The sequence below is a fragment of the Apus apus genome, chromosome 4 (assembly GCF_020740795.1).
Source record: "Apus apus isolate bApuApu2 chromosome 4, bApuApu2.pri.cur, whole genome shotgun sequence".
Taxonomy (NCBI): domain Eukaryota; kingdom Metazoa; phylum Chordata; class Aves; order Apodiformes; family Apodidae; genus Apus; species Apus apus.
The window spans coordinates 11,146-38,021 of record NC_067285.1 but is presented as its reverse complement, the minus strand read 5'-3'; the positions used below and the strand labels follow the sequence as shown (position 1 = coordinate 38,021).

The following is a 26,876-nucleotide window of genomic DNA, read 5'->3' as shown; positions in this document are numbered from 1 at the left end:
TGTCAGGTAAGGAATGAAGTGCAGAATAAAAGGCTGTGCAGTTCTGGACTCTTCCTTGGGTAATATGCTGTACTCTGTTGAGGATAACTGGGGAGGTGGAGGAGGAGCAAAGAAGATGATTGTCTATGTGAAATAGTCTTGATATGGGGAGAGCAAGAGCATCCTACACTGATTCATTAGTGGCAGTGTAGTCTGAGGAGTTGCTGTGCTTCTCTCTTGCTGACACAAGTACTCACATGATTGTACAGACAGGTTGGTCTCTGACCAGAATATTACCATGATCAAGCTGTTTTTCAGAAGAAGGTGGGAGCTGCAGTTTTGAGCAAGGGGGTTGGCAGCAATGGACTGGTGCTCTTCTGGGTGCTGGAATTGTTTAGGGACGACTTGAGAATCACAGCAGAGGGAGGAGTAAGAGGGTGGGCGCACTAGAAATCTGTAAAATCATGAATTGTGTGGAGAAGGTGAATAGCCCCAAAGCCATACAAAGCTGGAGACCAAGAGACTGTTCAGGTAGTTCTAATGTACTTTATCTGGGCATATGACAGACTGCTGTTCTACTGATGCATTTTATTTTATATCTTCTTTTAACCGTTATGATTTGGGATTCAGCTTATCCTTTACAGAAACTGAACGCCATTTTGTTTCTCTCCAACCCCAAAAGAAGAGGTACACACATTGTGAGGGCAGAGAATTAAAAAAGAAAAGGTGGGTAAAGGCAGACAGCTTAAAAATAAGGAACTGGAGGGAACGCTGAGCTGAGCATGCTCAGTTCCCTGTGTTAGAAATGAAATGTAGTGTTGATTTTGCATTCTAGTGTTAGAAACGTAGTGTTTGGTTTGGTTCACGTATATATATATTTTAGTGTTAGGAATATATAGTTTGTTTGAGCACATATCTATACATATACTTTAGTGTTAGGAATATAATAGTTTGCTTGAAATAAGTGAGATATCTGCACATTCCAATGACACCTGGAGTGGTTTACAGCCCAAGAAACTGAGGGACTTAATTGGGCTCCATCTGGGGGATCTGAACATGGAGAAGGATTTATGGCCCAAGATAAGGCTGAACAAAGCTACTTCTATGTTGCTCCTCAGGGCAGCATGACACCAGTAGATTGTTAATTGGGAAGACAGCCAAGGGGGCAAGAAAGGTCAAAATTTTACCTAAAAAGGTAGAAAGTAAACTGCTAGAATGGAATGTGTAAACAGGGGCGGGAAACTTATAGGATAATTGGAAGCGTGGAGAGGCTGTAAACCCTGGAGTGCCCAGCCAGTGGGGAAACGGGAGGGAACTTTGTGTCGGGAATAGGGAATATAAACCGTTATTCACCTTGCTATGGGTGTGCCTGCTTGCTTAGGTCACCCATTCTTGCAAGAATGTAAATAAACTGTGCTTCGTTGAAGGATCCGTGTGGGCCTGTTAATTGGCATGACAGACGTTTCTCACACCTGAGGTTGAAATGCTAATGAATGCTGTTTTGAGTGATGCTCTTCTTGGATAAAAGATAGGACAGTGGCTTAGAAATAAATCCTACATTTGGTGATTATTCCCTAGTTTTTCTTAGGAAGTTGTTTCTGGCTGGCTTGACTGTTGCCAGAATGCACCTGTTGAAAGAGGTTCCATAATGGGGCTTTGGATATGAAAGGTATCATAGAATCACAGGGGTTGGAAAGGACCTCTGAAGATCATCCAGTGCATCTCCCCGGCTGCAGCAGGAACACCCAGGGCAGGTCACAAGGGAACGTGTCCAGATGGGTCTTGAAAGTTTCCAGAGAAGACTCCACAACCTCTCTGGGCAGCCTGTCCCTGGGCTCTGTCACCTTCACAGGAAAGAAGTTTCTCCTCATGTTGAGGTGGAACTTCCTGTGTTGTCACTTGGTGCCGTTTCCCCTTGTCCTGTCACAGGCACCACTGAACAGAGACTGGCCCATTCTTGACACCCACCCTGCAGGTATTTATAGACATTCATCAGGTCCCCCTCTTAGTCTTCTCAAGACTAAACAGCCCAGGTCTGACTAACCTGATAACCTTATCAGATTAAGATTACTTAGTAGTCTTAATTAAAACAGCTACTTTATGATTTGGGGTTTTTTTAAATTAGGTGAGAAGTCTTTGTATGAAAATACACCTCTGTGTGTTGCCATTGTGTCTAGGACTGAGGGTGGACTGTAGCATGTCTGCCTACACAAACTGTTAATACCATCAGGATGGTTCCATGCTTCTTGTCAAAGATGGAACTCTGTTTAAGACTACTCAGGGTGTTAATTACCCTTAACTATAGTGAAACCAGTTTTCCATGGCTCGCTTCTTATAGTGCTTGTTGTACAGTGAGATAAATAACTGCTGAGCAGGTAAGAAATCTAGGATTCCTTGCCACTAACAAGCATCCTCCCATAGAACTGCTGGTTTCATGTAGCAAATGAAAGTACTGTTTTAATTTCTGTTATTTTTCTATTACCAATTCTTCCTCTATTTCAGTGTCTGAAGAAGAAAAGCAGCTCCTCAGTATCTGCAGTGGTTGAGGAAAACCAGTTGTTTTTTATTTGGATGCACAGTTTGAAGAAGTTTTATGTACTAAAAATTGTCCAGGTGGGCCTAAAATGAGACCATTCCTGTATCCTGTTAGCTGTTTAAAAATGGAAATGGAGGCTTGGCTCAACATGAAAAAAAACCCAACAAAACACAACACAACAAAACATCTGCTGTGATGTATCTTTAATTATTGTTCTCTCTTTTTTTGTGAATGAGTGAACATCATTCTAGTACTGTCTTTATTCTGCTATTATACTCTGCAGGTTTATCTTTGCTAATAATTGGAGTGTGGAGAAGGGGAGAGAAGGGCTTATGTGTGCTATGATGATTAAAACAAATTATGCTTCTGGCAAAGTGGAGATCTCCAGATAGTCTTCTAACAAAGTGATGACCTTGTCTTTATTTTGGGTTATTTTGCAGATCGGTTTGTTTTCCCTCACACTGGGATAAGGAAATCTTTAATGTCAGATAATTGCTGAGTTGGGTCTTCTATTAATGCTTGAGACACTGAGGCTTTTGCAAGTATCTTGAACCCTACCCCCATGGCAAAAAAACCCTGTATTTTAACAATGTGAAAATTAGTGCTGCTGGAATTTGTTTGAATTCTAATAGGAAAATAGGGGTGTAATAGTGGTGAAATAGGTATAGACAGAAGACTAACATCTGGCATCTGAGGTGAACTGAGGAACTACTATGTATCTTCTAGTGTCTTTGGAGATGAGAAACTGTATGTTTATGGTTTCTGCTAATCACAGTGACAAGAGTGCTTGCAGATGACACCAAGCTGGGAATGAGTGTTGGTCTGCTTGAGGATAGGAAGGCTCTACAGAGGGATTTGGACAGGCTGGATCAATGTGCCAGTTGTATGAGGTTCAACAAGGCCAAGTGCTGGGTCCTGCACTTGGGTCACAACAACCCTGTGCAATGGTACAAGTGTGGGAAGAGTGGCTGGAAAGTGCCTGGTGGAAAAGGACCTGGGGGTGTTGGTCAATGGTTGCTGAGTATGAACCAGCATATGCCCAGGAAAGCCAACAGCATCCTGGCTTGTATTAGAAATAGCGTGGCCAGCAGGAACAGGGAAGTGATTGTCCCCCTGTACTCATCACTGGTGAGGCCTCACCTCAAGTACTATGTTCACTTCTTGGCCCCTCCTGACAAGAAGGACATGGAGAGGTTGAAGTGTGTCCAGGGAAGGGCATTGAGGCTGGTGGAGGGTCTGGAGAACAAGTCTTATAAGAAGTGGCTGAGGGAACTGGGGTTGTTTAACTTGGAGAACAGGAGGCTGAGGGGAGACCTTCTCGCTCTCTACAATTCCCTGAAGGGAGGTTGGAGTTGGGGGGGATTGGTCTCTATTCCCAAGTGACAAGTGGATGGCCTCAAGTTGTGCCCAGGGAGGTTTAGATTGGATACTGGGAGCAATTTTGTTCATGAAAGGGTTGTCAGGCCCTGGCATGTGCTGCTCAGGACAGCGGCGGGGCCACCCTGTCTGGAGGGTGTTAGAAGCCACGTAGATGAGGTGCTGAGGGACGTGGTTTAGTGGCGGCCTGGGCAGCGCTGGGTTAACAGCTGGACTTGATGAACTTAAAGGTCTTTTCCAACTGAAATGATTCTGTGAGTCTCTTAATTTAGAAATGAATGCAAATGGGATGTGGGAGGTAAGTGAAGAGCAGAGCCAGCACTCCTGCCCTTTCAGAGGGGTTTGGTGTAGAGTGGAGAAAACACAGGGAGCAGAGTGCCTGGGGAGGTAAAACCACTCTCCTAAGCCCTGTTGTCTGCATCAGGCTGCAAACATCTGAGGAGAATCGAGGTCAAGTGAAGCTGAACGTGGAGATGAGCAGGCAGCCTGTGCTGTGGGCAGGGCTGGCTGGGCCAGCCTGGGACGAGACAGAAAACAGTCGTTAGTGCTGCAACTTGCACAGCCCTGGATTTACTGCTGCAACGTGGAGTGGAATTACATCATCTGCTGGGACAGCAGGACGGGAAGGAGTGTGTGCCGGGGGGAGGGCTGCGGCGGCCGCGGCCTCACCCCCCGAGCCGCGGCCTCGCCCCCCCCGCCGCGGCCTCGCCCCCCCCCGGGCCTCGCCCCCCCCCGCCGCGGCCTCGCGCCCCCCCGGGCTCACCCCCCCCCCGGGCCGCGCTGAGCTGGCGGCTGCCGCTGCCGCCGGAGGCCGCCGATTGGCTGCGGCGCGTCACGTGGCCCTGCCGCCGGCGGCCGCTGTGGCAGCGCGCGCTGCCGGTGCCGGCGGGGCGGGGCGGGGCGGGCGGGCAAGGAGCGGCGGCCGCAGGGGCCACTGGTCAACGTGCAACGAGGGATCTGCCTGCCGCGGTGCTCGTGGGGCTGAACTGCCCGTCTGTGCCGCTCGCCCCGCGCTCGGCTCCGCAGCTTCTTCCCGGGAAGGGCCGGCGGCTGGAGCTGCTGGCCCTGCTGCACCGGCTGCGTGTGCCGCCCCACCTGCACAGGCCAGGTACCACCACACGGAACGATGCTGAACTTCCGCAGCTGCTGCCTTCCGAGGTGCTCGGTTCGAAGTTAGACCGGGTCTGACAGGCCAGAGCCAGGGCTTTATCCCGCACCGGGCGAGAACTGAGCGGTGCCTGTAGCTTTACGGGTTCTTCTATGAAAGAACTGAATGGTACCTGTAGCTTTACGGGTTCTTCCTATAAAAGAAAACTTTGCAAACTGTTCTAAGAACAATTTGAAGCTTTTCTTTGTTTTAGTCAGTTCTTCTGAACTGGCCTCCTTCTGGGAAGGTTTCTTGGTGTTGAGTTTGCACTAAGAACTGCAGATTTTTTTAATTACTGTTTTTCCTTACAAAAGTTTTAGTTGGTAAAGTAACAAAGCTGGTTAACAAATCCTCCTGAGTGTTACAGAGGACTTATTTATGTTACGGTAAAGACTTGCTTCATTAAAATTGTGTGCATTTCCTTGGAACTTGAATTATATCTTCTGAATTGCTGAAGTTAGTACAGTACGGCTCTTTCTGTAGGAGTTTGGTTTCCAGGTTTTTTTTTGCTTTTGTAATGTCATAAAACTTAGTTGAGATATTTGCCTTTGTATATAAAAACTGTGATAAACGTTTTTTAGCTTTATTTTATCAAGTCACTGCAAATAGTTGTGGAGGTCCCACGGGCCTGCTGCCAACAGACTGAAAAGTCTGTTTTATAGATTGTTAAAGGCAGCAGTTTTAGGGTTTGAGACCGGATTGCTGGGGAAGGTGACTAAGTCTGTTTACACTGATCTGGAACAGAATCTAAGTGTACTGTGCTACTTAACAGCTGTTATGAAGATATCAAATTCATGAAAACTAGCCAATAATACTGTTTTCTATAAGTCATAATGTAAGATAATTTGTGTTATTTAAAGAGGTGATATGAGAACAGTATTTTTAAAAGTCAGGTTTGGAGCCTAGTTTAGAAGGAGTAGGTTTTACCAGTAGTGAAAAATATAATAACTTAAGCTGATGCTCGAGTCTTAGAGAAATACCTGAATAATGCATCTTGCATTTCTTTTTATTGCTTCCTCCTCCTCCAAATAAAGCAGGAGTTTTAAAGTTTTTTAAATTATATACCTGTTTTTGGTTTGTTACTGAAGAGCACCATTCCAGATGTGGAAATGGTGGCAGTGGGAGTGGAATGGAAAATGAAGATTCAAATTAACTTTAAATCCTTGAGTGAGGGAGGAGGAAGGAGTTGTTCTGCAACCTTGGACTAGCCTGAAAGAAAGTTTGTAATATACAGTGTGCCCTGCATTCTTCTCTGTGCTTTCTGGCAACATCATTCCCAAATCACGTCATCTTTTTCTTCACTTGATGTCTGCAGCTGCTTTAAAATACCCGTTTCTGTCTTGTGAACTTATTCTCCTTGCCTTTTCTCACAAGCTAGATTCAAAGATGTGCTCTTTCCTTCCAGTCTTTTCCCTTCAGAAGATCCACAGTCTGCTGCTTCTGGCTTCTTGTCTGCTTGCTCTTAGCAAAGTTGTCTCTGGCTAAGGGAAACAGGAGGCAAGGTTCCAGAGCTCTTAGCTGCAAGAGGTCTGCAGTGAAGTGGTTCTCTGGCAGATCAGGAGGAGCAACCAAGGAGACAACACAGCTTGATCTAGCTAGTATGGGACTGTATTCGGGTGACAGTGCAACACCAGGTGAAGGGTCTTACTGTAGTGGGAGCTAAAGGCCTGACAGGAGAGGTTGTAACAGTAAATACATGTCTGGGGGTGAAACTTCAGGTAGAGTGGCTGGTTCTGTTCCCCAAGGGGACAGTCTGTGAAGGGAGCTGAAGAGGAGCAGGCAGTCCCTTTAATAGTGCTTAGGGAAAAGTGAATCAGTGTATGTTCTGTCTTGAATAGAGCTGAGATTCAGGAGAAGTACAGCAGATGCCCTGTTGTGGGGTGTACGAGAAGTCTGGATGATACAACCTCTACATTTTAATTATTTTTCTTCCAGGTTTCTCTGTGGACACAGTTATGACTTTTTTCCATTTTAGGTACACTGCTAGTGTACCTAATCATCTTTCTCTTCTTGGGGAGCCTTGTTTTGTTTTCGATCTTTAATAATGATTTGCTGCCCGAATGTAGGGAATAAGGGCCTTCAGTTCTTCTGAGTCAGTCTGATAATTCTGCAGAATGGAGAGGACGGCCCGTCTGTCTCTTGCACAAGGAAATTGCATTGAGACTGTACATAACAAAAAGAAGTTGAGGTGGCTGGGCAGGTGTGGAGGGAAATACGGATGTAAATTTGCTGATATTTAAGCAGTTTTCTCCCCTCCTCACTTTCTTTTAACTTACAGATATCCTTGACTTGCAGAAGGCATCTCAGAATGTTGTCTCGAGCTGCTCTGAGACCTCTTGTCCGTTCCCCTGGATGGTGCTTTGTGTTGCCACCACATGCCATCGCAGCTGTTTCCCCTTTGTGTATGTATGAGATGAAAGCACACATTTCTAATTATGTTGGTCAGCATGTGTCTGGGCATGCCTGTGCTTTTTCATATGTTGAAAGGAAAATCACTGCATTAACATCATTCAAAATGGAGTGAGCTGCAGTTGAAGCTGTACTTTTTGAGTGTTTTTTTCTCCCTTACCTCAGTGATATTCAGCTGCATGTCTGAGAGGATGTTTTTCATTCTGACAGGCATTTCAAGAAAAAAGAGTTATGAAACTATTGCTATAGAAGTTCTTTATTTTGGCCTCAACCAAGAGAACTGGAAATAAACTGATTTTTAAAGGGAGGTTGTTTTTAAAACTAGTACTTTTATTTCTGCTGTGAGCTTATGGGCTCTTTTACAGCATCCTTCAGCTTGGTCTTGTAGATTCCCGGAGTGAAAGCTCTGTGACACAAGGCACATTGCCTTATATACCTTAGGGATGGCTGGTGCTGCTCAGACGTTGGTTTGCACTTTATTGTGGTGACTTGAAAGCAGGTTTTCCATTTGCAGCCACTGAGAAGTGTGTATTGTAAGCCTTAGCCTTGGAAAGGGAAGAAATGTTACCTGACTTCAAGGACCTAAAGTCTGACTGAAACACAAAACTGCATTTTTCTTTCTTTCTTGAATGACAGTTCTCCCTCACTGTGGCCAAAGGTCAGGGAACAGCTCCGTCCGCCGTTGGAGCAACATCCCGTTCCTGACGGTGCCGCTCAGCCGGGCGCACGGGAAGCCGTTTGCGCACCGCAGCGAGCTGAAGCACGCCAAGCGCATCGTGGTGAAGCTGGGCAGTGCTGTCGTGACCCGAGGGGATGAGTGTGGCTTGGCCCTTGGGAGGCTGGCATCTATCGTAGAGCAGGTAATTCTGCTACTGAATGTCTGTGCTAACTTCAGATACTGGGAGGTTGTTGGATGGCACAGAAGATTGTAGGCAGAGCTCATAAAACAGTGATGGCCCTTGAAACAGCGCGTTGCCCTTTCCCTTCTGCATTCTCCTAGGCTATGGGAGCATAAACCATGTAACTCAATAAATCAGTGTTTGAAGGGGTGGTGGGATTGACCCCTACCAGCAGCTCGGCACCCACACAGGTGCTTGTTCACTCCCCACACCTCTGCCTTGCCACCAGTAGGACTGGGAATAAAATGGAAAGAGCTACAGTGAGAAAACTCATGGCTTGAAATAAAGAGACTTTAATAAGTGAAGGGAAGGGGAAAAGAAGCAAGTGATACTAAGGTGATCACTGTCCACCTCACAGAAGCGGTTACTGTATAATGACAGCTTTGGGAACAGATGGTGACTAAGACTGGTGGAAGGTGCAGCCGCTGCTTTGCAGCTTTTTTCATACCTTATCTTTTCTTATCTATAGCAGTGGAGGTGGAGGGGCCGGGGGCATAGAGATGTTGCCAAGCAATATGTATTGTGAAAATTCAAACACTTGTGTCAGCAAGAACTGGTGAGCATAAGGTTATCTATAATAGCCAAAATTGTCACGCTAGCAATGGTCCTACTCCAGGCCCTGTTTTTTATGTTCTGTGCTGGCAGGTGTCAATGCTGCAAAATCAGGGCCGAGAGATGATGATTGTCACCAGTGGTGCTGTAGCTTTTGGAAAGCAGCGGTTGCGTCACGAGATCTTGCTTTCTCAGAGTGTGAGGCAAGCACTTCATTCAGGCCAGAGTCAGCTAAAAGATATGGTGAGTGGCTGGCAGAATTCCTGCTTCTCCTTGAATGTTGGGTAGTACCTGCTCAAATCACTGCCTGACAGCTGTTCTTTATCTTTGTAGGCCATTCCAGTCTTGGAGGCCCGAGCCTGCGCCGCAGCTGGCCAGAGTGGACTAATGGCTCTGTATGAGGCCATGTTTACACAGTACAGCATCTGTGCAGCTCAGGTGAGGGATTCCTTCTTTCCTAGCCTGACTGCAGTCAGCAATGGAATTGTTCTTGGATTTTTTCCAAGTTTTGTATGCCGTTCTCTTTACTGTAGTCTTATCATTTCCATTGCTATCCTACTTTTGGGGCTTATTATTGTAGTGTAAGGCACTCCTGTAGCTTATACAGGAGTACCTTCCTAAGTATTTATGGAATCGAGTCACCTGTTGTCAAGTAGAAGCAAATAAGCTTTTTCTTTTTGGAGCCTGTGTGTGTCCTGCTGTTATTTACAGGTGGGATTCTGTTAAGTTCTCTTCACGAAAGCTAAGGTTGGTGATCTAAAGTGGGGGTTTGAAACAGCAAGTGGCCACACATTCTGTAAAGGTGACAGAAGTGTATATCCACACATCAGAACTTGCTGTCCATCTGCACCTCACACCTTTCTGACCTGTAGATGATGGTATCCCTAGCCTGAGAGAGGCCATTATAGGCTCCATAGGCTCCAGTGGAAGTTAAGGCACAGAAGGCTGGAAATGTTGTGGAAAGAATATTTCTCACTTGTGTTCTCTATCCTTTAAATGTGGCTTATGTTTCTCTAGTGACCTGAAGAGCATGACTGATCTGTCAGGATATGTTAGTACATACGTTTATGGTGTTCTCAGGAAAAGAGGTCGACTAAGTATCCGTTAATTTTTTTCCCCATTTTAGATTCTAGTCACCAATCTGGATTTCCATGATGAACAGAAGCGTCGAAACTTAAATGGAACATTACATGAGCTTTTAAGGATGAATATTGTCCCCATAATTAACACTAATGATGCTGTTGTTCCACCTCCAGAGCCAAACAGTGATCTTCAGGGGGTAAATGTGGGTAAAGTATTGCAAGGGGGTGGATCTTGGTACAGCACTAATGCGTACTTCACTAAATGCCACAATCAGGGATCTCTGAAACCTACAGCAGGGAAACATGCAAAATTAGTACAGAAGATAATGATGACCTGTCTGTTCCTGGCATGATACAGTGCTGTGGGGTGGAAGCAGGGCAGACTGTGACTCCTTTGCCAAAAGCAAGTGTGCTCAGTTAGGTTTTCACTGAAGAACTGAAGTTGGAAGGGACTTGTGCAGGTCATTTAGTCCAGCACCCTCTCTTACAGCAGGGTGAGTTAGCAAAGATTGTTCTGTCACTGTGCACCAAGGTGGAGAATGCAGGTACTGATCACACTGCTTGTCATTTGGTACTGCTTTACTGCATTCCAAAAGTATGTGCACTTTGCACAAAGATAACCCAGGTTTCACAGTGGGTGTGAACAAAGTAGCTCAGAAGAACTTGGTAGTGCTGAGGTAGCTTGCTTTTCTGTGTTGCAGCCAAATTTCCGAGTTCCTTCTGCTATTCAGTGCTGCTGATGTGCATGTGCCTTGCAGGTGATTAGTGTGAAGGACAATGACAGTCTGGCAGCAAGACTGGCTGTGGAAATGAAGACTGATCTCCTGATTGTTCTCTCAGATGTAGAAGGTTTGTGAGTAATTACTTTCTTTTTTCGTTGAAGTACATAAGTCAAACCAACCTCTCTTTGGGTTTTACTGATCTCTTCAGTTCATATATTTTACAGGGACAGTTACCATGTGCCATGTAATTCCGTAAGGCAGTACCCAAGGCACAAGCCAAAGTCTGTCTGCCACATTATTGAATCTGTGTGGGTGGGAATGCATACAGCCTTGAGACTTGTGCTAGAACCCGGAATACCACAGGTACTGTGGCACTTCTGACTTATCAGAATTGTGTGATACAGTCACAAGTAATGTGTGGGATAAAGGCTATGTGGTTAGAATCAGGAGTATAAGCCAAGCAGTATTCTCTGGCAGCAGGCTCTGTCTTCCAGTGAATTACAGGTACATTACAAGTCCTGGTCATGGCTTTGCAGATAGCTGGAACTTGCTCGCTTTTTCTGTCTCCCAGGCATTTGGCTTACACTGCTCTAGTCTTCTGAGCTGTGCTGCTGTGACAGAAGTCTGTCACCTGTGGATGTTGAAGCTCATTTTCTAAAAGAGGAGGGTAGTGGGTGCCGTTTCAGATCAGTGTAGTCCACGTTACTCAAGTCACATAGTCTTTTTATCTTCTTCAGTTGGGTTTCTTTCAGTGGATCCTGGACTTTGGCACATATTGTAGACTCTGAGAAGAAAAGAGCTGCCTTTCTATAAACACTTTTTTTCCCAGCAGATTTAGGTGGATTTCATGGTTGATTCTAGTTGAAATGACTGAGAGCAACTGAAAGCAGCAATAGGCAAAACAACTTAAAAAAATAAATTACACCAAACACCTGCATCCTCCAAGCTTATTCATTCAATGTGACATCTTGATTTTGGAAAGTTGTGTGTCCTCCTCTTCCCAAGCTATTGAGGAAAGAGAGATAGTTGGTACTTGTGCTCTTGTAATGCCAGTATTTATTCACATACAATTTCTGGAACCTGTAGTGTTACAGTTTAGATTTAATGTGTTAGGTAAACCAAAGCATCATTCCACTCCAAACATAGTTACATAAAATTGCTAGATAAAAAAAAAGAAAAACTAATTAATATGAGTATGTCTCTGTTGTGTTCCTTCTTAGCATACTTCAATAGTTACCCTTTTTACATATTTCTGAATTGCCTAGTTTATCACTGTACAACTCAGCATTCAAGAACACCATCTGAGATTTTGGTGAGGAGTGTTCTTTGACCAGTCAGTTGTGGGCTTGTATATGTAAGCAAGCCCTGATTTTGAACATACAAAACTTGTAAACTGTCTCTGTAACCTCGACCAAATGTCTCTGCCTCCCAGCTTGTATGCTGCTATTCAGCATGTGGGTTTTGGGTTTCTTATTCACTGTGCATCCAGTAAAGCTGCACTTCTTGCCTCTGTTTGTGGAGTGTTTCATGCTTTCAGTCACAAAGCAGAGGTCAGTGAAAGTTTTCAATCCTGTAAACTGGAATACAGCTTCTCAGCCTCGTGGGTTTTTGGTTTTGCTTTTCATGGGTGAGCTTTTGAGTTGAGGATATATATCACTAACAAGATTTTATGTTTTATATCAGGACTCTTTGACAGCCCTCCAGGATCTGATGATGCAAAGCTCATTGACATATTCTATCCAGGAGACCAGCAGTCTGTAACATTTGGAACCAAATCCCGGGTGGGAATGGGAGGCATGGAAGCCAAGGTAGAAATACAGAACATTTGTTTTATTGTTGGGAAGGAAAGGGAGATGTGGGTAGGAGAGACAAAACGAGTGTGCTGCTTTTCAGGTGGATCTTGACAGGCTGTAGAAATGGACAGACAGGAACCTTAAAGACTTCAGTAACAGGAAATCGAGTCCTACCCCTAGGGAGGAACAATTCCATTCACTGGAATTGAATTATTCAGTTTGTTCTAGATGAATTGAATCTGGCGGGTACTGGCAGGTGAGTTGCCTGGCTGGAAAGGACAGACACCAAGTGTAATGTGAGCCAGCAGTGTGCCCTTTTGGGCAAAGCAGGCCAGCAGCATCCTAGGTTGGTTGCGTTAAAAACAACGTAGTGAGCAGGTTGAGGGAAATTATTATTTCCCCCTACTCAGCACTAGTGACACCACATCTGTAGAGCTGTGTCTGGTTCTGGACAAGAAGGACATGGCATACTACAGTTAATCCAACAGAGAGCCCTAAATATGATTAAAGAATTGGAGATTCCATCACGCTAGGAGAGGCTGAGAGCCAGGACTGTTTACTCTGGTGAAGAGAAGGTTTGTGTAAAAATACCTGGAGAGAGGGTGTAGAGAAGACAGAGCCAGATTCTTCTCAGTGGCCTCTTAGTGGTATCCAGGGAATGGACAAGAGCCCGTGGGCACAGACGTGGCTTCACTAGGGGCAAATCATACCCAACAAATCTGGTGGCCTTCTACGGTTGCTCTGACAGGGTGACAGCTTTGGTGGAAGAGCAACTGATGTCATCCACCTGTCCTAGTGCAAAGCATTTGACACTGTCCCACACAAGATCCTTGTCTTTGGAAGATTGTCTGTTAAAACCGAAGATTTTTAATAAGCAGGGAAAGAACAAAATTAAATTCTTCACCTGTTACCTTACATTTTATTTCCTTTTCTGAAGAATCGCGTAAGGCGTACTTCAGTGTCGGTGTGGACTGGAAGGTGGCGAAAGGAGTAGGTGTTTGTGTTCTGTTTGTAACTATGGGATGTACAGAGCTTATTTAGAAACAACTTCCCCTTGATCTGGCTTCTGGAACAGTTTAAACAATGCCAGGTATTGAGGGGAAAGCTGTCAACCTCAGAGAGTACTTGTAAAATAGTAATCTGTTTGAGATACTTGATATCTTTAAGTCTGAATCACAGTCTCAGTGCCTCTTGTAAAATAAATGTGTTGCACTTGAGAATTGGGTGCTATTCTTTGGAAAACAGTAATGTCAACAGTAGAATAAACAGATGACAGCTCAAAGTACAAATCTTGATCATAAGCATGAAATTTGAGCAAAAATAGAGCAGTTGATGGTCTTGTGGTAGTCAAGAGTTTGGTATGTTTGAAAGGTGGTGTCTCCTGCTGTGATACTTAATTGTGGAACCATACTAGGAAGGTGTAGATGTGAGGAAGCAGAGGAGCTTTTGCAGTAAAATGAATGACACACAATTAAATATATGGGTGGGATAACGCTGCCTGTGCTTTGATTGGGAAAAGAAACAAAGGGGACCACAGGCAGTACCTATTCAGCAGGTAACTTCTGGGATTTGGGTTTTTGTTTCTGTATTTGGCATGAACAAGTGAAATGTTGAAATGGGGAAAATTTTACAGAAATGATGTTGTGATGATGCCCTAAACAATGGCTCAGGTGTGTGGAAGGAGACTAGTCTTAGGACTAATGAGTACATGGGGATTTCGGAGAACCCTTCCTAACAAGCTGATCCTAGTGTAAGCTCCACATTCTGTAGAAGGACTAAACAAACTTCAATGTGCCCCGCAGCTAGTTAGGCAATGGAAGGTAAAGCACAAATACATGATCTCATTAAATGCTACATTTTGGAAATTCCTGAAGTGTGTTGAATGCTCTTTGCAAGTGCAAGTGATCAATTTGGAGATGAAAGGGGAGCAAGAAGGCTCTTTGAGAGGGCTAATTCAAATGCCAAGTTAATTTCCTGAAAATGGCTCTACCCTTCGCTGTAGGTGAAAGCAGCTCTGTGGGCCCTCCAAGGAGGCACGTCTGTAGTGATTGCAAATGGAACCCACCCAAAGATCTCGGGTCATGTCATCACAGATATTGTGGAAGGGAAAAAAGTCGGAACTTTTTTTTCAGAGGTAAAACCTGCAGGTAAGAACAGAGTTTAATATGTACACTGAGAGCTGTAGAGATTTCCTGTTTTACCATACAGCAGGTTCTTGCATGTCTGTTTAAGATTCTGTGCCTGCTTTCATGCTTTGAGCAAAGAATCAGAAGATGGAAGGGCTAGTGGTCACTTCCACATGAGCTGTTACTTTGTTTTTGGTTTTTTGCAGGTCCTACAGTAGAGCAGCAGGGTGAGATGGCTCGAGCTGGTGGTAGGACCCTGGCAGCTTTACAGCCTGAGCAGGTGACAGAACAATATGGCCTCACTTGTTAAGCTTGTGACTGTGCAGCAAGTATTACAACATAGATTCATAACTCAAATGGCCCTTTGGGATAAGAATCTTTGTGTGCCAGATCCATCATCTGGCATGCTTGAAGAGATGAGAAAAGCAGAAAGATAATGTACCTTTGGGCTGTGAAGTAAGATATGCTCTCATGTGGGGTTTATAAACATTTTCATAGTGTCACATATCACACAGAAATTATTTCTCATCAGAGCTGCTGAAGAATTGGCTGGAATAACTTGCCCCATTCACTCCTTAGTGTATGCAAAAGAGGAGCTGTAGAAAATCAATTACTGCTCTGCAGCTGCCTTGGTAAAATGTGGCTTCTGTTGTGAAGAAGACAAGGTGGTCTTAAAGGAAGAACATTGTGGGTTTGGTGAAGACTGGGCATGGAAAGCAAGATAATAAAAAGCAAAGTCAAGGCTGAAGTAGTGTTCAGCCTCATTTTTCAGTGTGATACAGGCTGGAAAAATCAGCTGGCCCCCATCACTGTCCAAACCCGGTTTTGGGTCAAAGCTGCCTTGTCTCAGGGCACAATCGCCCTGTTTGTTTATCAGGACTTTCTGATACATTCAGAATAGCCTTCTTAACTATTCAGTGGGTCAGTCCCTGACTTCGGGCCAGCTTGCTTCCACCGGATATAGAACCAATTGATAACCTCCTCTTGTGAAGCGCACACACAGATTATGTGTTTAAAATACCACTTTATTGTAAAAGTTTTGTGTAAAACTGGGTATGTAAATGTACCCGGTTGGCAAAGAGAAAGAAAAAAAGACTACTATAGTTTGGGGTAGAGAGAGAGCCCGAAGCCTTTCCCGAACAGGGTCGAGGAGGTGCGTGTGAGTAAGGGGCCAATGACACAGCCGGGGGAGAAGGTGTCAGAGGTGAAAGGTTTAGAGGGTGATGTTGTGCTCAGTTAGAGGTGAAAGGTTTGGAGGGTGATGTGCTCACGTCCTGGAGCCGGGGGCGAGGCGCGTTGTGGCAGCAGGGGCAGATCCAGTGCAGGTGGGATCAGCAGGGACATCAGGGGCTGCAGCAGCCGCTGCCTTCGTCCTCCTGGTGCCTCTGGCAGCCGGGCTGCCGTGTGCCTGAGCACAGGGGACGGCTCTTTTGGAGCCTGGGCACGGGGGCAGGGCCATTCCCCGCTATCGCCATGAAGAGCTTTCTGCCGATGCTCTCAGGAGCGCTGGCGAAACGAGGGGTCTGACGCTGTTTTCTTTCCTCACCGGACCCGGGTGTGGTGGCAAAGTCACGGCCTGTGGTGGTCTCAGCCGGGGCTGCTTTCAGCTCGGCTCCTTTTATTTGGTTTTCCTTCTCCTCTCTCTTTTGTCTTTTTTTCTTCCTCCCTCGCCCCAGCAGCCGCAGCGGTGGGTGCGGTTGGGACCCACAGCCCGCGGTTACGGGCGGCATCCCTTGCTGCGCAGCCTTAGGCCGCGCCCGGGCCTGGCGCAGCTCCTGGTGCAGGCCCAGCCGCCGCCGCCCCGCGGTATTGCCACCGTTTTCTCCTTTGTTTTATTTTTTTCTGTTACGTCGTCTCTCTATTACAGTCAATTTCAGTGAGAGACACTTTTTTGGAGGCCAGTTCTGCACAGCCCCAAGTATTCAGGGAGTCAGGACAGTGGCAGGATGTGGTCAACAATGGCCTGAAGGGGATCAGATAGCATGGACTTCGTGTAAGAAGTTAGTTCAGAAACTATTTCTCTTTCAGAGAGCAGAGATTATTTATCATCTTGCTGACTTACTAACTGACCAGAGAGAAGAAATTCTTTTGGCAAACAAAAAGGACTTGGAAGAGGCCGAAAACAAAGGTAATATTTCGAGTCCTTCCGCGGAAATCCTATAGTCTTGAATCAGTCTGGGCCTCAAAGGAAATGACCAGGACTAGAATCTCTGTCACCTGGGGTTGGGTAGCAAGGCTGGCAGAGATTAGTGAACCCAGGACCTTGAGACCTTATCAGTGTAAACAGCTGCAGCTTCCTTAATTACATAGAGCAGATGCCTTCATCAGAGAAGGTGCTGAGGCCTTGCAAAACACCAAGGGGTTTATAAGAAGAAAAAATAATAAAAATTATTGCTTCATTTTGCCAAAGGAGGCTCACTTTAGAAATGGAATATAACAAACTTCATCTGTGTTATTGTCATGCATAAAGTGAGTATTTTCTGGGCTGGTTAAGGTAATGTATGGCTCCTGAGGGGAAGGCTGTCATCTCTGTACTTAAATTGATGCTTTCCAAAAAGAACCGTGTCACCTTCTTGTTGAGGAAGGTTCTCTTTAAGTGGTTTGGATTAAAACTTTTTTTCTATGTTAGATGGATGCATTCATTGAGAAGCTGCTATTGGGATGTGAAAATACAGGGTTAGCAAATGTATCAAAATGACACATAATGATTTGTAATACTTTGTGGAAGATGCCAGGAAAAGTTTTTTACTGAGCAGAGTGCTTGACGGGACATTTCAGGGTTGACTTACTGACTGAACGTGTTCAGACTAGAAAATTCAGGCAGTTCTTGCACAGTCTGAACAGAAACTCTGTGCATTTGTGTTTTGGGATTTCTATCTGTAAAGCAGAAAGATGCAATTACTGCACAAACCTTCCAGAAATACTACAAGGGTAGATATTTGTGAGACATTTAGACATATACCAGTACTTGAAACAGGACAAACCGTATATTTGAGGATTTTGATGTTGCTTCATGTTACAAATGACTGAAACTGCATTAGGTTGAAAATGTGATGGTGGTTGAAATCATTGTCCCATTTGAGTGGTTTTATTGTGGCTACTAGACATAATGCTGTGCATTTTTCATCTCGGGTAGGTTTCTGGCTAGGGCACAGGAAATATCTGAATTTTCCTTAGGTTCACCACTTGTCTAAGTTTCTTTTGCCTGAGTCTAGGTGGACCAATCTATCTCCAGCACAATTTTTTAATTCCTTTTAGGGAGATTGGCACTTCCTTTGTTGAAACGTCTAAGTCTGTCCACGTCAAAGCTGAACAGCTTGGCTATTGGTCTGCGCCAGATCGCAGCGTCCTCCCAGGACAGCGTGGGCCGTGTCCTTCGGCGGACACGAGTAGCAAAAGACCTGGATTTGGAGCAGGTGACAGTGCCTATTGGTGTCCTTCTCGTGATCTTTGAGTCCCGTCCTGACTGTCTTCCACAGGTATGTGAAGAGGGCAGATGACACTGTTGGGATTTCTTTGATGACAAAAGAAAGGGTATTTCTGTTGGTCAGCAGCTGTGAGGCTGCAAGAAGTTTTGTCTCGAAGGACTCTTGCTTGGATTCTTCTAAAATTGATTTTTTTAAACTGACATGTAAAAGGAGTTATCTTACATTCAGAGAGTGCATTTCCTTCATGTGTCTTACGAATGTGTGTTCCGTGTCTGACTCGCAGCTTGGGAGGCTCCTTCCAAAGAGCACTTGTTTCATCTGTCCATGCTGCACACAGCGGAAGTGCAGGCTCTGATTAAACAGGAGCTGTTTACTACAGATGCTAGTAGTTAACTGTTACTGTTAGGAATACATGATTAAAAAAGTTACAATTAGAAAAGGCTCAGGAAGGCACAGGGAAGCACAGAAGGCTTTGAGTGGTCTGTCCTGTACTGATAGTGCTTGCATGCAGTGAGGAGGAAGGGTAGCTTTTACTCAGCTGTAGTGAGATTGGTGTGAGTAAGAATGGTGGTGTTCTAAGTTCTTAAGTCCTGAAGTTGCTGGGAAGGCTAGTGAAAATGTCAAATAGTGTACTGTGAGTGTCATTTATCTTGTGCCAGAAATAAGTCAAATACCTTCATCTGCCATGCTGTGTGCAGGTATTGTTATAAGTAAATTATGCTTATAATGCAGGAAAATATATGAGGGCTGAACTAATTTCCACAGAAAACCTTGATTTATTTTCTATCTCCCAACTATTTTATGGAGCAACTTCAGTGGACTTTAAAAAGAAAACAAAATAACTTCATTATGAACAGTTTCCCGTAATTAACATTAGGTAGCCAGGAAGATTGGTTGAGGAGTTCTCTAACATATGAGCAGGTGTTTGAGGAGAAACTGCTGGAATCAGGCACTTTAAAAGGAAGTGAGATTACAGTGGACAGCTTGGTACGTCATGCCTGAATTTTATGAATGGTCCCCATTTCATACTGAAAGCAAGAATGGTCTAGGCAAAGTTCCCATGAAATTAAAAGCCACTAGTCTCCTTTGTCTACCATTATTAGCTCCTTGCTGCTAGCTCTGTTCTTCATAGATAACCAGTATATTCCCTTGTTGAATTCTAGTCTGTCTTCCTGGACTTCAACCCTGGTCTCTTGCCTTGCATAGCTGATGTCTCCTTCTTTCTCCCCCCTCTTTATGTTACACCAGAATGACTCTTACTGGCTTCCCCCTGCCCTTTGTTTTTTCATAGACATGGGATAGCTTGTCTTGGTACATGTTTTTCTTCTTGCAAGCCTCCTGTCCGCATACTCACCTCAGGTTCTCTGATGTACCTTCAGAGGATCATCTTTGATACCTGTGCTGGAATTGTATGGTTTCTGTCCCATGCTGTAGCTGATAGTAGGATGGTATTTTGAGTGCAGAGGAGCATTTCACTCCTCATAGTTTCCCACTGCATTAGAGGGGAAATTTGACTTCGCCCTGGAAGAGAGCATGCTCGACTTGCTCCCTGGAGGTAGCTTATGCAGAGTTAAGAGTCAGTGCTCAGAGTTCAGTCTTGAGTTGCAGTAAAGGTGAAACACATGCAGTTTACCAGTTAAGACTTAATAAGCTTCTAATGAGCATATACAAATGGCATGTTTGCTTCTGATACTTGCAAGGCCAAATTGCGAACATCTTTCACGGGCTGTTTCCTGTAGATTATGATAAATCCAGTTGTTGCTCTGAAGTACAGTCATGCTGTACTATTCTTTGAAGGGACTGAACTGTTTTGAAACCCCTTCTGTTCTCTTTTCAAATCACAAAGTTTTTCATGTTGTTGTCTTAATTCTTGATGATTTTTTTCTTTAATTTTCAAATGAGTTTATGCCTGCAGTCAGGAATTCTTCGTTTAAATAAGTATTTAGCTTTCCCTTATGTTACTGACCTTTGGAGATACTTAAAGGATACTTTCAAAACACAGTCAGATTGCTTTTAAGTGTCTAGTTTTGTAAGTTAGAAAGACACACAATATCTATGTAAGGCAGGCTTCCTAGACTATTGTACTTAAAGTGTGTTTTTCTGACATATTTCTTATTTTTCAAATTGCTGATAGCAGGTTGAAGCAGAGTATCAAGCATTGTGTTTGTTGTTACCCATTTGATGTTAGAAGGGGGAAGGAGGTGATCTGAGATGTACCTCGTGCTTAATGCTTCAAATTCTTATTTTTTTTGTTCTAAAATTTTCTGGAGAGGAGGTGATTTTGTTTTCTAAAGGAATGTATACTGTTTTGTGTTTTTTTTTTCAAATAGATGGACAAATTGTGAGGTCACTGGGAATGGGATTGGGGTGAGGAAGGCAAAAAGGGATAAAAAAAGTAAAATAAGTGTGGGAAGAGAACTTTATCATGTCTGACATACTTCTAGGTAGAAAAGGAAAAAAATGAAGCCAACAACAACAAAAAAAACCTACAACGAGCCCTCTGGTAAAGAGATTTTCTGTTCAGTGGGGGAAACACCAAGAAGAGCTAGTGTCTGGAGATTTAATGAATTGGGTATATGTTTTCAACAGCAGAAGTAAATTTTTATTTACATTCCAAAAAGTGGTGGCTTCTTTAGAGCATTTTTTAAAAAAATATGGTATAGTTGTGCTGCTGGACTCAAATGGGTGAATTTGGCACCTTAAACAGGCAGGCAAAAATATCAGTTGGTTCATTCTGGCTATAATAATGAAAGGAGTGATATAGGTGATGCTGGGCCTGTGGTCTAGCAAGCTTTTTTCCCCCACACTTACAACAAGTGTTGTCTATTTCTGACTTCTGCTTTAGACAGCATGATGGAAGTGTTCCTCCTGCTTGTATGAAGAGCTCATTAGCCACTTTCTGCCAGAATGGTTAAGGACAACAGTTCTTGCAACTAAAATTATTTTCCTTGAGGTGATTGCCCACACAGCTACCCAGTTCATACCAGAGTCTATGTCCAAAGTTTTCTCTGACTTGTCTGCTGCAGTCTCCCCCTGGCAATAGTACCCTGAGAACTCAAGTTTGTTCCTGAAACGCTAACTTAAATGTGCTGGTACTTGTAGTGATTTTTGGGTGCCATAAAATTAAAGCCATAGACTAAGTAAAGCAGCAGGATTAAAAGTCCTGTTCTTAATCTATTTTGTGGGTCTTTCTCTGACAGAAGAGACAGATTACTTTTCTATGTTATTTTAAAATAAACTCTTTTCTGACAGGTGTCTGCTTTGGCCATAGCCAGTGGAAACGGCTTGCTACTTAAAGGAGGGAAAGAGGCAGCACGTAGCAATCAGATTCTTCATCATCTGACTCAAGAAGCACTCTCCATCCATGGAGTCAAAGATGCAGTTCAACTAGTAAGTGCCTAGAATGAAATCAACAGTTTCTTTGCTATGGTATCTATGAAGAGCACAGGCAGAACCTGAGGGTTCAAACCATAAGCTGTTTGCATTGCAACTACCACAGGTGAACACAAGAGAGGAAGTAGAAGATCTTTGCCGTCTGGATAAGCTGATAGATCTAATCATCCCACGTGGTTCATCACAGCTAGTAAGGAACATCCAGAAAGCTGCCAAGGGAATCCCAGTGATGGGACACAGCGAAGGGATCTGTCATGTCTATGTGGACACAGATGCCAGTGTTGAGAAGGTCACACGAATAAGTAAGCTGGGAGAGGGTGACTTGAATCTCATGGATGTTATTGAACTTCATATCTGGAGTGTGAAATATGGTTATGGTGATTCATAATTCAAATGCTGCTCAGAGTCTTTGTCATAAATGTTATGTAACCAATTACCTACTCTTAAATCTCAGTCAGAGACTCGAAGTGTGAATATCCTGCTGCCTGCAATGCTCTGGAAACTCTCTTAATTCATCGAGACTTGCTGAGAACCCCGTTGTTTGATCAGATCATAGACATGTTGAGAGTGGAACAGGTTAGTCACTCATACTCGTGGGTTTTTTTGGTGAGCTTTTTGGTTGATTGATTGATTATTTTTTTTCCTAACACTTCAGAAGCATTCAATCTGGCGGGTGTAGCCCTGATTAATTTTATGATGAAATAACACGTCAGTTATCCAGGTGTCTCTTTGTATATGCAAGTCAACTTATGGAGAACTTTCACTGCTTCTCCACACAACCCCATTTTTCTTTAGAAATTATCTTAAAGCAGCTTCTTCAGGACAGCTACATGCCATTATTGGGCAGAAATACTTTTATATAGCAAAAATGGTCTTCTGCCTTAGAAGAGCATGTACACAATGCTTTCTCTACCCTTCTTAATTCTGGCTTAATTGCTGTTCACTTCCCAGATACGAATAGATTCTTCTTTAATCTATTAATTTGACTTCTTACCCAAGTCATTTTTCCCTTTTTGTTTTTCTCCCTTGTCAATCTGCTTCATCTACATTATTTTAAACCTTTCACATTGCATGACCTTTATTCATGCCTGTTTTCCCTCCTAGTACGTCAGAGGAACAGGGAAAGGTCAGTATACTAATTAAGGTGTCTTGACATAGATAATGTTCTGTCAGTAAGAGTAGCAGAGAGGCATAGGGAGAGAAGTATCCATGAAGCAGTGTGAATTGCACATAAATCAAGGATTTTCACACAGCAGTATGTATTTGGCAAATAGAGTGTGCAGGCAATGATTAATGCAGGCAAAATAGAGAAGCCATATGTTTTGATGATGTTGAAAGGGTCATAGTAAAAGAAACTCATAGGTAGTCAGGAGCAAGTCCTCATTTGCTGGATTTTTTTAATGTCTTTGGCTGTTTCTTGGGAAGGGCAGGGTGAAGAATAGATTGCTGTATTTTGCATGGGAGGAATGTGAGCACTAGTGCATTTCCACCAACACCCATCCAGCTCCGAATACAGTGGGGTGGATGTTACCTCAGTCTAATCTGACCTGACAATAAACATGTAAATATTGGGCAGAATGAGGCAATGAAAGTAATTTATAGTTCCACGAGAAAATGCTGTTTTACAGATACCTTCTTAAAAGCTTTTCCATTTAAAATTTTGCAGACTTGTGTCTCATTTCCCATTTATGTTTGTCTTGTCAAAATGTCCTGTCTTTCATTTGCATCGGGATTTCTCTGCTGTGTCAGTTCTAAATTATCTCTCATTGTTTAGGTGTCTTGTCTGCTATGGTTAAACTCAGAGGTTGATAATGTGTTAAATCATCTTTCCAACAAATGAGAAATATCTGCGTGAGTTTTCTCATTTTGGACCTGGTAACTCCTTTGTGTCTGAAACACTTCAGAAAGGGCTAGTGTCAGTTTACAAAAATAAAAGGGTAAAAGCCATTTGAGATCTTAAGTCTTTTGTAGGTGCAAACTTGGAAGCATTCCTGTACTTACTTTCTGCACTGCAGTTGCTTTCTTAAAATAAGGGCTGGCTGCAATATTCTAGCTTTTTCCAGTCTAGCATTTTACTGTCCTCCTGCCTTATGACTTTCTAAGTGATTTGACTGCTTTAAATAATTTGAAATGAGTCCTAAACTAGGAGTATGTCATGCCCCTCAGTTTGTATTGCTGCTCAATGACATTATATGGCATGGAATGTCCCTTTGGTTATTTTGGGTCAACTATCATGGTTGTCTCCTCCCAACTTCCTGCACATTCCCAGCATTCTTGCTAGGGGACAGAGTGGGAGAAAAAAAGCCTGGACCTGGTGCAAGGCTCTGTTCAGCAACAGCCAAAACATTACTGTGGTTTCAATACTGTTTGAGTCACAAGTCCAAAACATAGTACCACAGGAACTGCTATGAAGAAAATTAACTACATCCCATGCAGAGTACAAGCAACCCCATTTTGACCTGGAAGGCATTGGTATGAGCAGCAACACAAAATGTTTCTGGTGTTGCAGGTAAAGATTCATGCTGGCCCGAAGTTTGCATCTTACTTGACATTCAGCCCTTCAGAAGTGAAGTCACTCCGCACGGAATACGGGGACTTGGAGTGCTGCATTGAGGTGGTGGACAGTGTCCAAGAGGCTGTTGAACATATCCACAAATATGGAAGTTCTCACACAGATGTTATAATCACAGAAAATGGTTAGTGATCAGTCTGCTTCCTTAAGCTACCGTTTTGGTTTGACTGCCAGTTCTTGGTGTTAGTGTAACTACTTACATTGCAGTAGTGGTTCTTTTGGGTCTGCAGAAGACATAACGAACTAGTCCTGCTGGCCACACTGTTCCTGACACAAGCCAGGATGCCACTGGGCTTCTGGGCCACCTGAGCACACTGCTGGCTTATGTTCAACTGGTTGTCAACCAGTACTCCCAGGTCCCTCTCTGCCAGGCCACTCTACAGCCACTCTTCCCCCAGCCTCGTATTGCATCTGCTCACTATTGTGTTTATCGGAGAGCATGATCATTCTGTATGTACTGGATTTCATTTTTCTCTCTGTCTTTTCCCTAGAGAAAACAGCAGAGTTCTTCCTCCAGCATGTGGACAGTGCTTGTGTTTTCTGGAATGCCAGTACTCGGTTCTCTGATGGCTATAGATTTGGACTCGGTAAGAGACCTTACTGCAGGGAAGTGGTTGCAGGATTTGCTCTTGTGTGAAAAGAGTGGCAGTCTGAATCCTGGAAGACAGGATTAGTCTCTGGTCTTAGTATCTATTGGAAGGTTTTCAGAGAAAGATATCATAGGATAAGTTGAAGCCTAGACATTTAATCCACATGGAACGTGGATAGTTTTGTGTGTCTTCCCTGCTAATACTGCCATACAGACTATGCAGATTAATGTAGCAATAGGGAGCAAAGATGTTTTGGATCCTTTGAAGCTCTGTTCAATCAGAATAAAGTACTTTGCATGCATGGAATGAACTTTTTTTTGTTTATCTTTCTAATGATACTGTAAAGAATGCCATGCTTCATTCTTGCTGGCCCGACTGAGCTGCTGACTAGTGTGCCAGCCCTGTGATGTTAAGGAATGAAAAAGACAGGAACCAAAACGAGTATCAGTTGCTTTAATAAACAGATGCACCTACTGTGGATTGCAGAAGACAAGGGAAACATTTTTCCTGAGGCAGAAACTCAGAAATCTCTGTAGCAGGCTGTTACTTTGTCATCTGGAACATTCAGTGTTCGGTGTGATTAAAAAAATTTAGTTTAAGGTCTTGCAGTATCACCTCAATATGATAAAAAAGGGCGTAAGATCACACACAATCTTGACTAATTTAGCTCTTTTTAAAAGAAGGATAAAACCTTCAGGAAACAAGTATAGGCCCCATGTAAGAGATGCTTCTCCCTCTTGCATCTTTCTCTCTAAAAGTAGCTCTTTAGCAGCCAGAAAGATAAACATTACAATTTACAATGTAATAGCTAAACTCCCCTAACTTTTAAATTGGACCAGCAAAACATACTGGTGTTTGGAAAGGAGCAGAGAAAGGCAGGTGACTGAAGGGCCAGCAGCTGATTTTTTACATGAAGGTGCAAAACTGCTTAGTATGACATGAACATCTTCTAAGGATTAACTGTGCCTGTCTTGTGTGTTTCCTGTAGGTGCTGAAGTGGGAATTAGTACTTCTCGTATCCATGCACGTGGACCAGTGGGAATTGAAGGACTCTTAACCACAAAGTGGTTGCTGAGAGGAGACAATCATGTTGTTTCTGACTTTTCAGAGCATGGGAGCATGAAGTATCTTCATGAGAGCCTCCCTCTCCCTCAGAGGAATACCAACTGAGAACATTAGGGTAGGGGTGAAAACCCAGTGGTGTAAATATTTCCTGAAGGAGTTCAGGCTTCCAGGGCACTCTCTGGGGAGGGAGTTTCTTTTTAATCTTCAGGAACATTGTTCTCTGTCACTGTGCAGTACAATGAATATAAAATGATCCCATATCTGAGATTTTTTTTTTTCCCTGCCTGTTTCAGTTTTATTAGTATCTGCACACTGATCTCACTTTTCCCAGAGGCAGACCTTCAAAACATACAGCTACCACAAGGAAATATTTAAAGATCTGCTGCATTCTTCTTTAATCCTAATGCTCCCTACAGCAAATATGCTTGGTAGTGGAGTACAAGTATTTTTTTAAGTCTCTTTTTTTTTTAATTCAAATACCTGTTCTAGAGAACAAACTTGATTTTTTTTTTTCTTAAGTCTTCTGATCATAGCAGCTCTGTAAAACTGGAAAGCTTTACACTTTCTTTATATTTGGTCGCTCTTGTGATAAAGGGGTAGATGTTCTAAATGCATAGTAAGCTTTTGACAAAGAAACCTTTTATATCTAATTTCTTTCTTTTTTTGCCTATTGTAGATAATTAACACAACTGTCTACTATGTTAGCTTTGTTACTTTTTTGTACCAAAGGTTTATTTTTCTTTGGTTTTCTATAAAACTCAACCTTCTACAGCCCCTCCTCTGAAAGCAATGCTACTTTGGCTTTTCCTGAATAAAGGTCTCAAGAAATGCTTCCTTTCGTGCCCTGCAGCCAGTGGGTTCAGGTGTGCTGGGCACAGCTCTCCCTGGATGGCCAGCAGGGAGGGTGGGTGCCCCGGCAGCTGCTCTCTGTGCTGCTCCCCCCTACTCCTCGCACAAGCGCCATCCCGGTGGCTGCTGGTGCCACCTGCTCAGCCCCAGGGGCACAGGCAGCCAGAGCCACCAGCAGGTCCTGGAGCAGGGCAGTGGGGGTGGGGGGAGGGTGCTGCTGAGGAGTGCCCACCCAAGATTGCTGGCGAGTTGCAAGCAAGTTTAAAGTGGATTCATCAACTAATTTAAGGATATTTAGAATCAGGCACCATAAGTGCAGCCCAAAGGTACTGGAGAGCTGTTACTGAGGAAGCAGGA

General features: G+C 43.7%; 1 protein-coding gene across 7 annotated transcripts; it reads left to right on the top strand.

The window, feature by feature from the left end:
- Nucleotides 1-625: 625 nt before the first annotated feature.
- Nucleotides 626-26,501, top strand: ALDH18A1 (aldehyde dehydrogenase 18 family member A1). 7 transcript variants are annotated; one of them, XM_051617830.1, is made up of 19 exons: nt 626-705; nt 2,482-2,592; nt 7,318-7,441; nt 8,085-8,308; nt 8,993-9,142; nt 9,233-9,337; nt 10,026-10,178; nt 10,740-10,830; nt 12,387-12,511; nt 14,499-14,643; nt 14,829-14,902; nt 16,651-16,750; nt 17,881-18,101; nt 21,303-21,440; nt 21,550-21,745; nt 21,898-22,019; nt 23,953-24,139; nt 24,507-24,602; nt 25,594-26,501. In XM_051617830.1, the coding sequence occupies exons 2-19, from the start codon at nt 2,551-2,553 to the stop codon at nt 25,773-25,775; spliced, it is 2,475 nt and encodes an 824-aa protein (XP_051473790.1). In that variant the 5' UTR covers nt 626-705; nt 2,482-2,550; the 3' UTR covers nt 25,776-26,501. The 7 variants fall into 7 exon arrangements, with proteins under 7 accessions (XP_051473790.1, XP_051473789.1, XP_051473795.1 ...); XM_051617829.1 differs by having other exon boundaries at nt 10,026-10,184; XM_051617832.1 differs by lacking the exons at nt 626-705; nt 2,482-2,592 and adding an exon at nt 4,929-5,000 and having other exon boundaries at nt 10,026-10,184.
- The last annotated feature ends 375 nt before the right edge of the window (nt 26,502-26,876 follow it).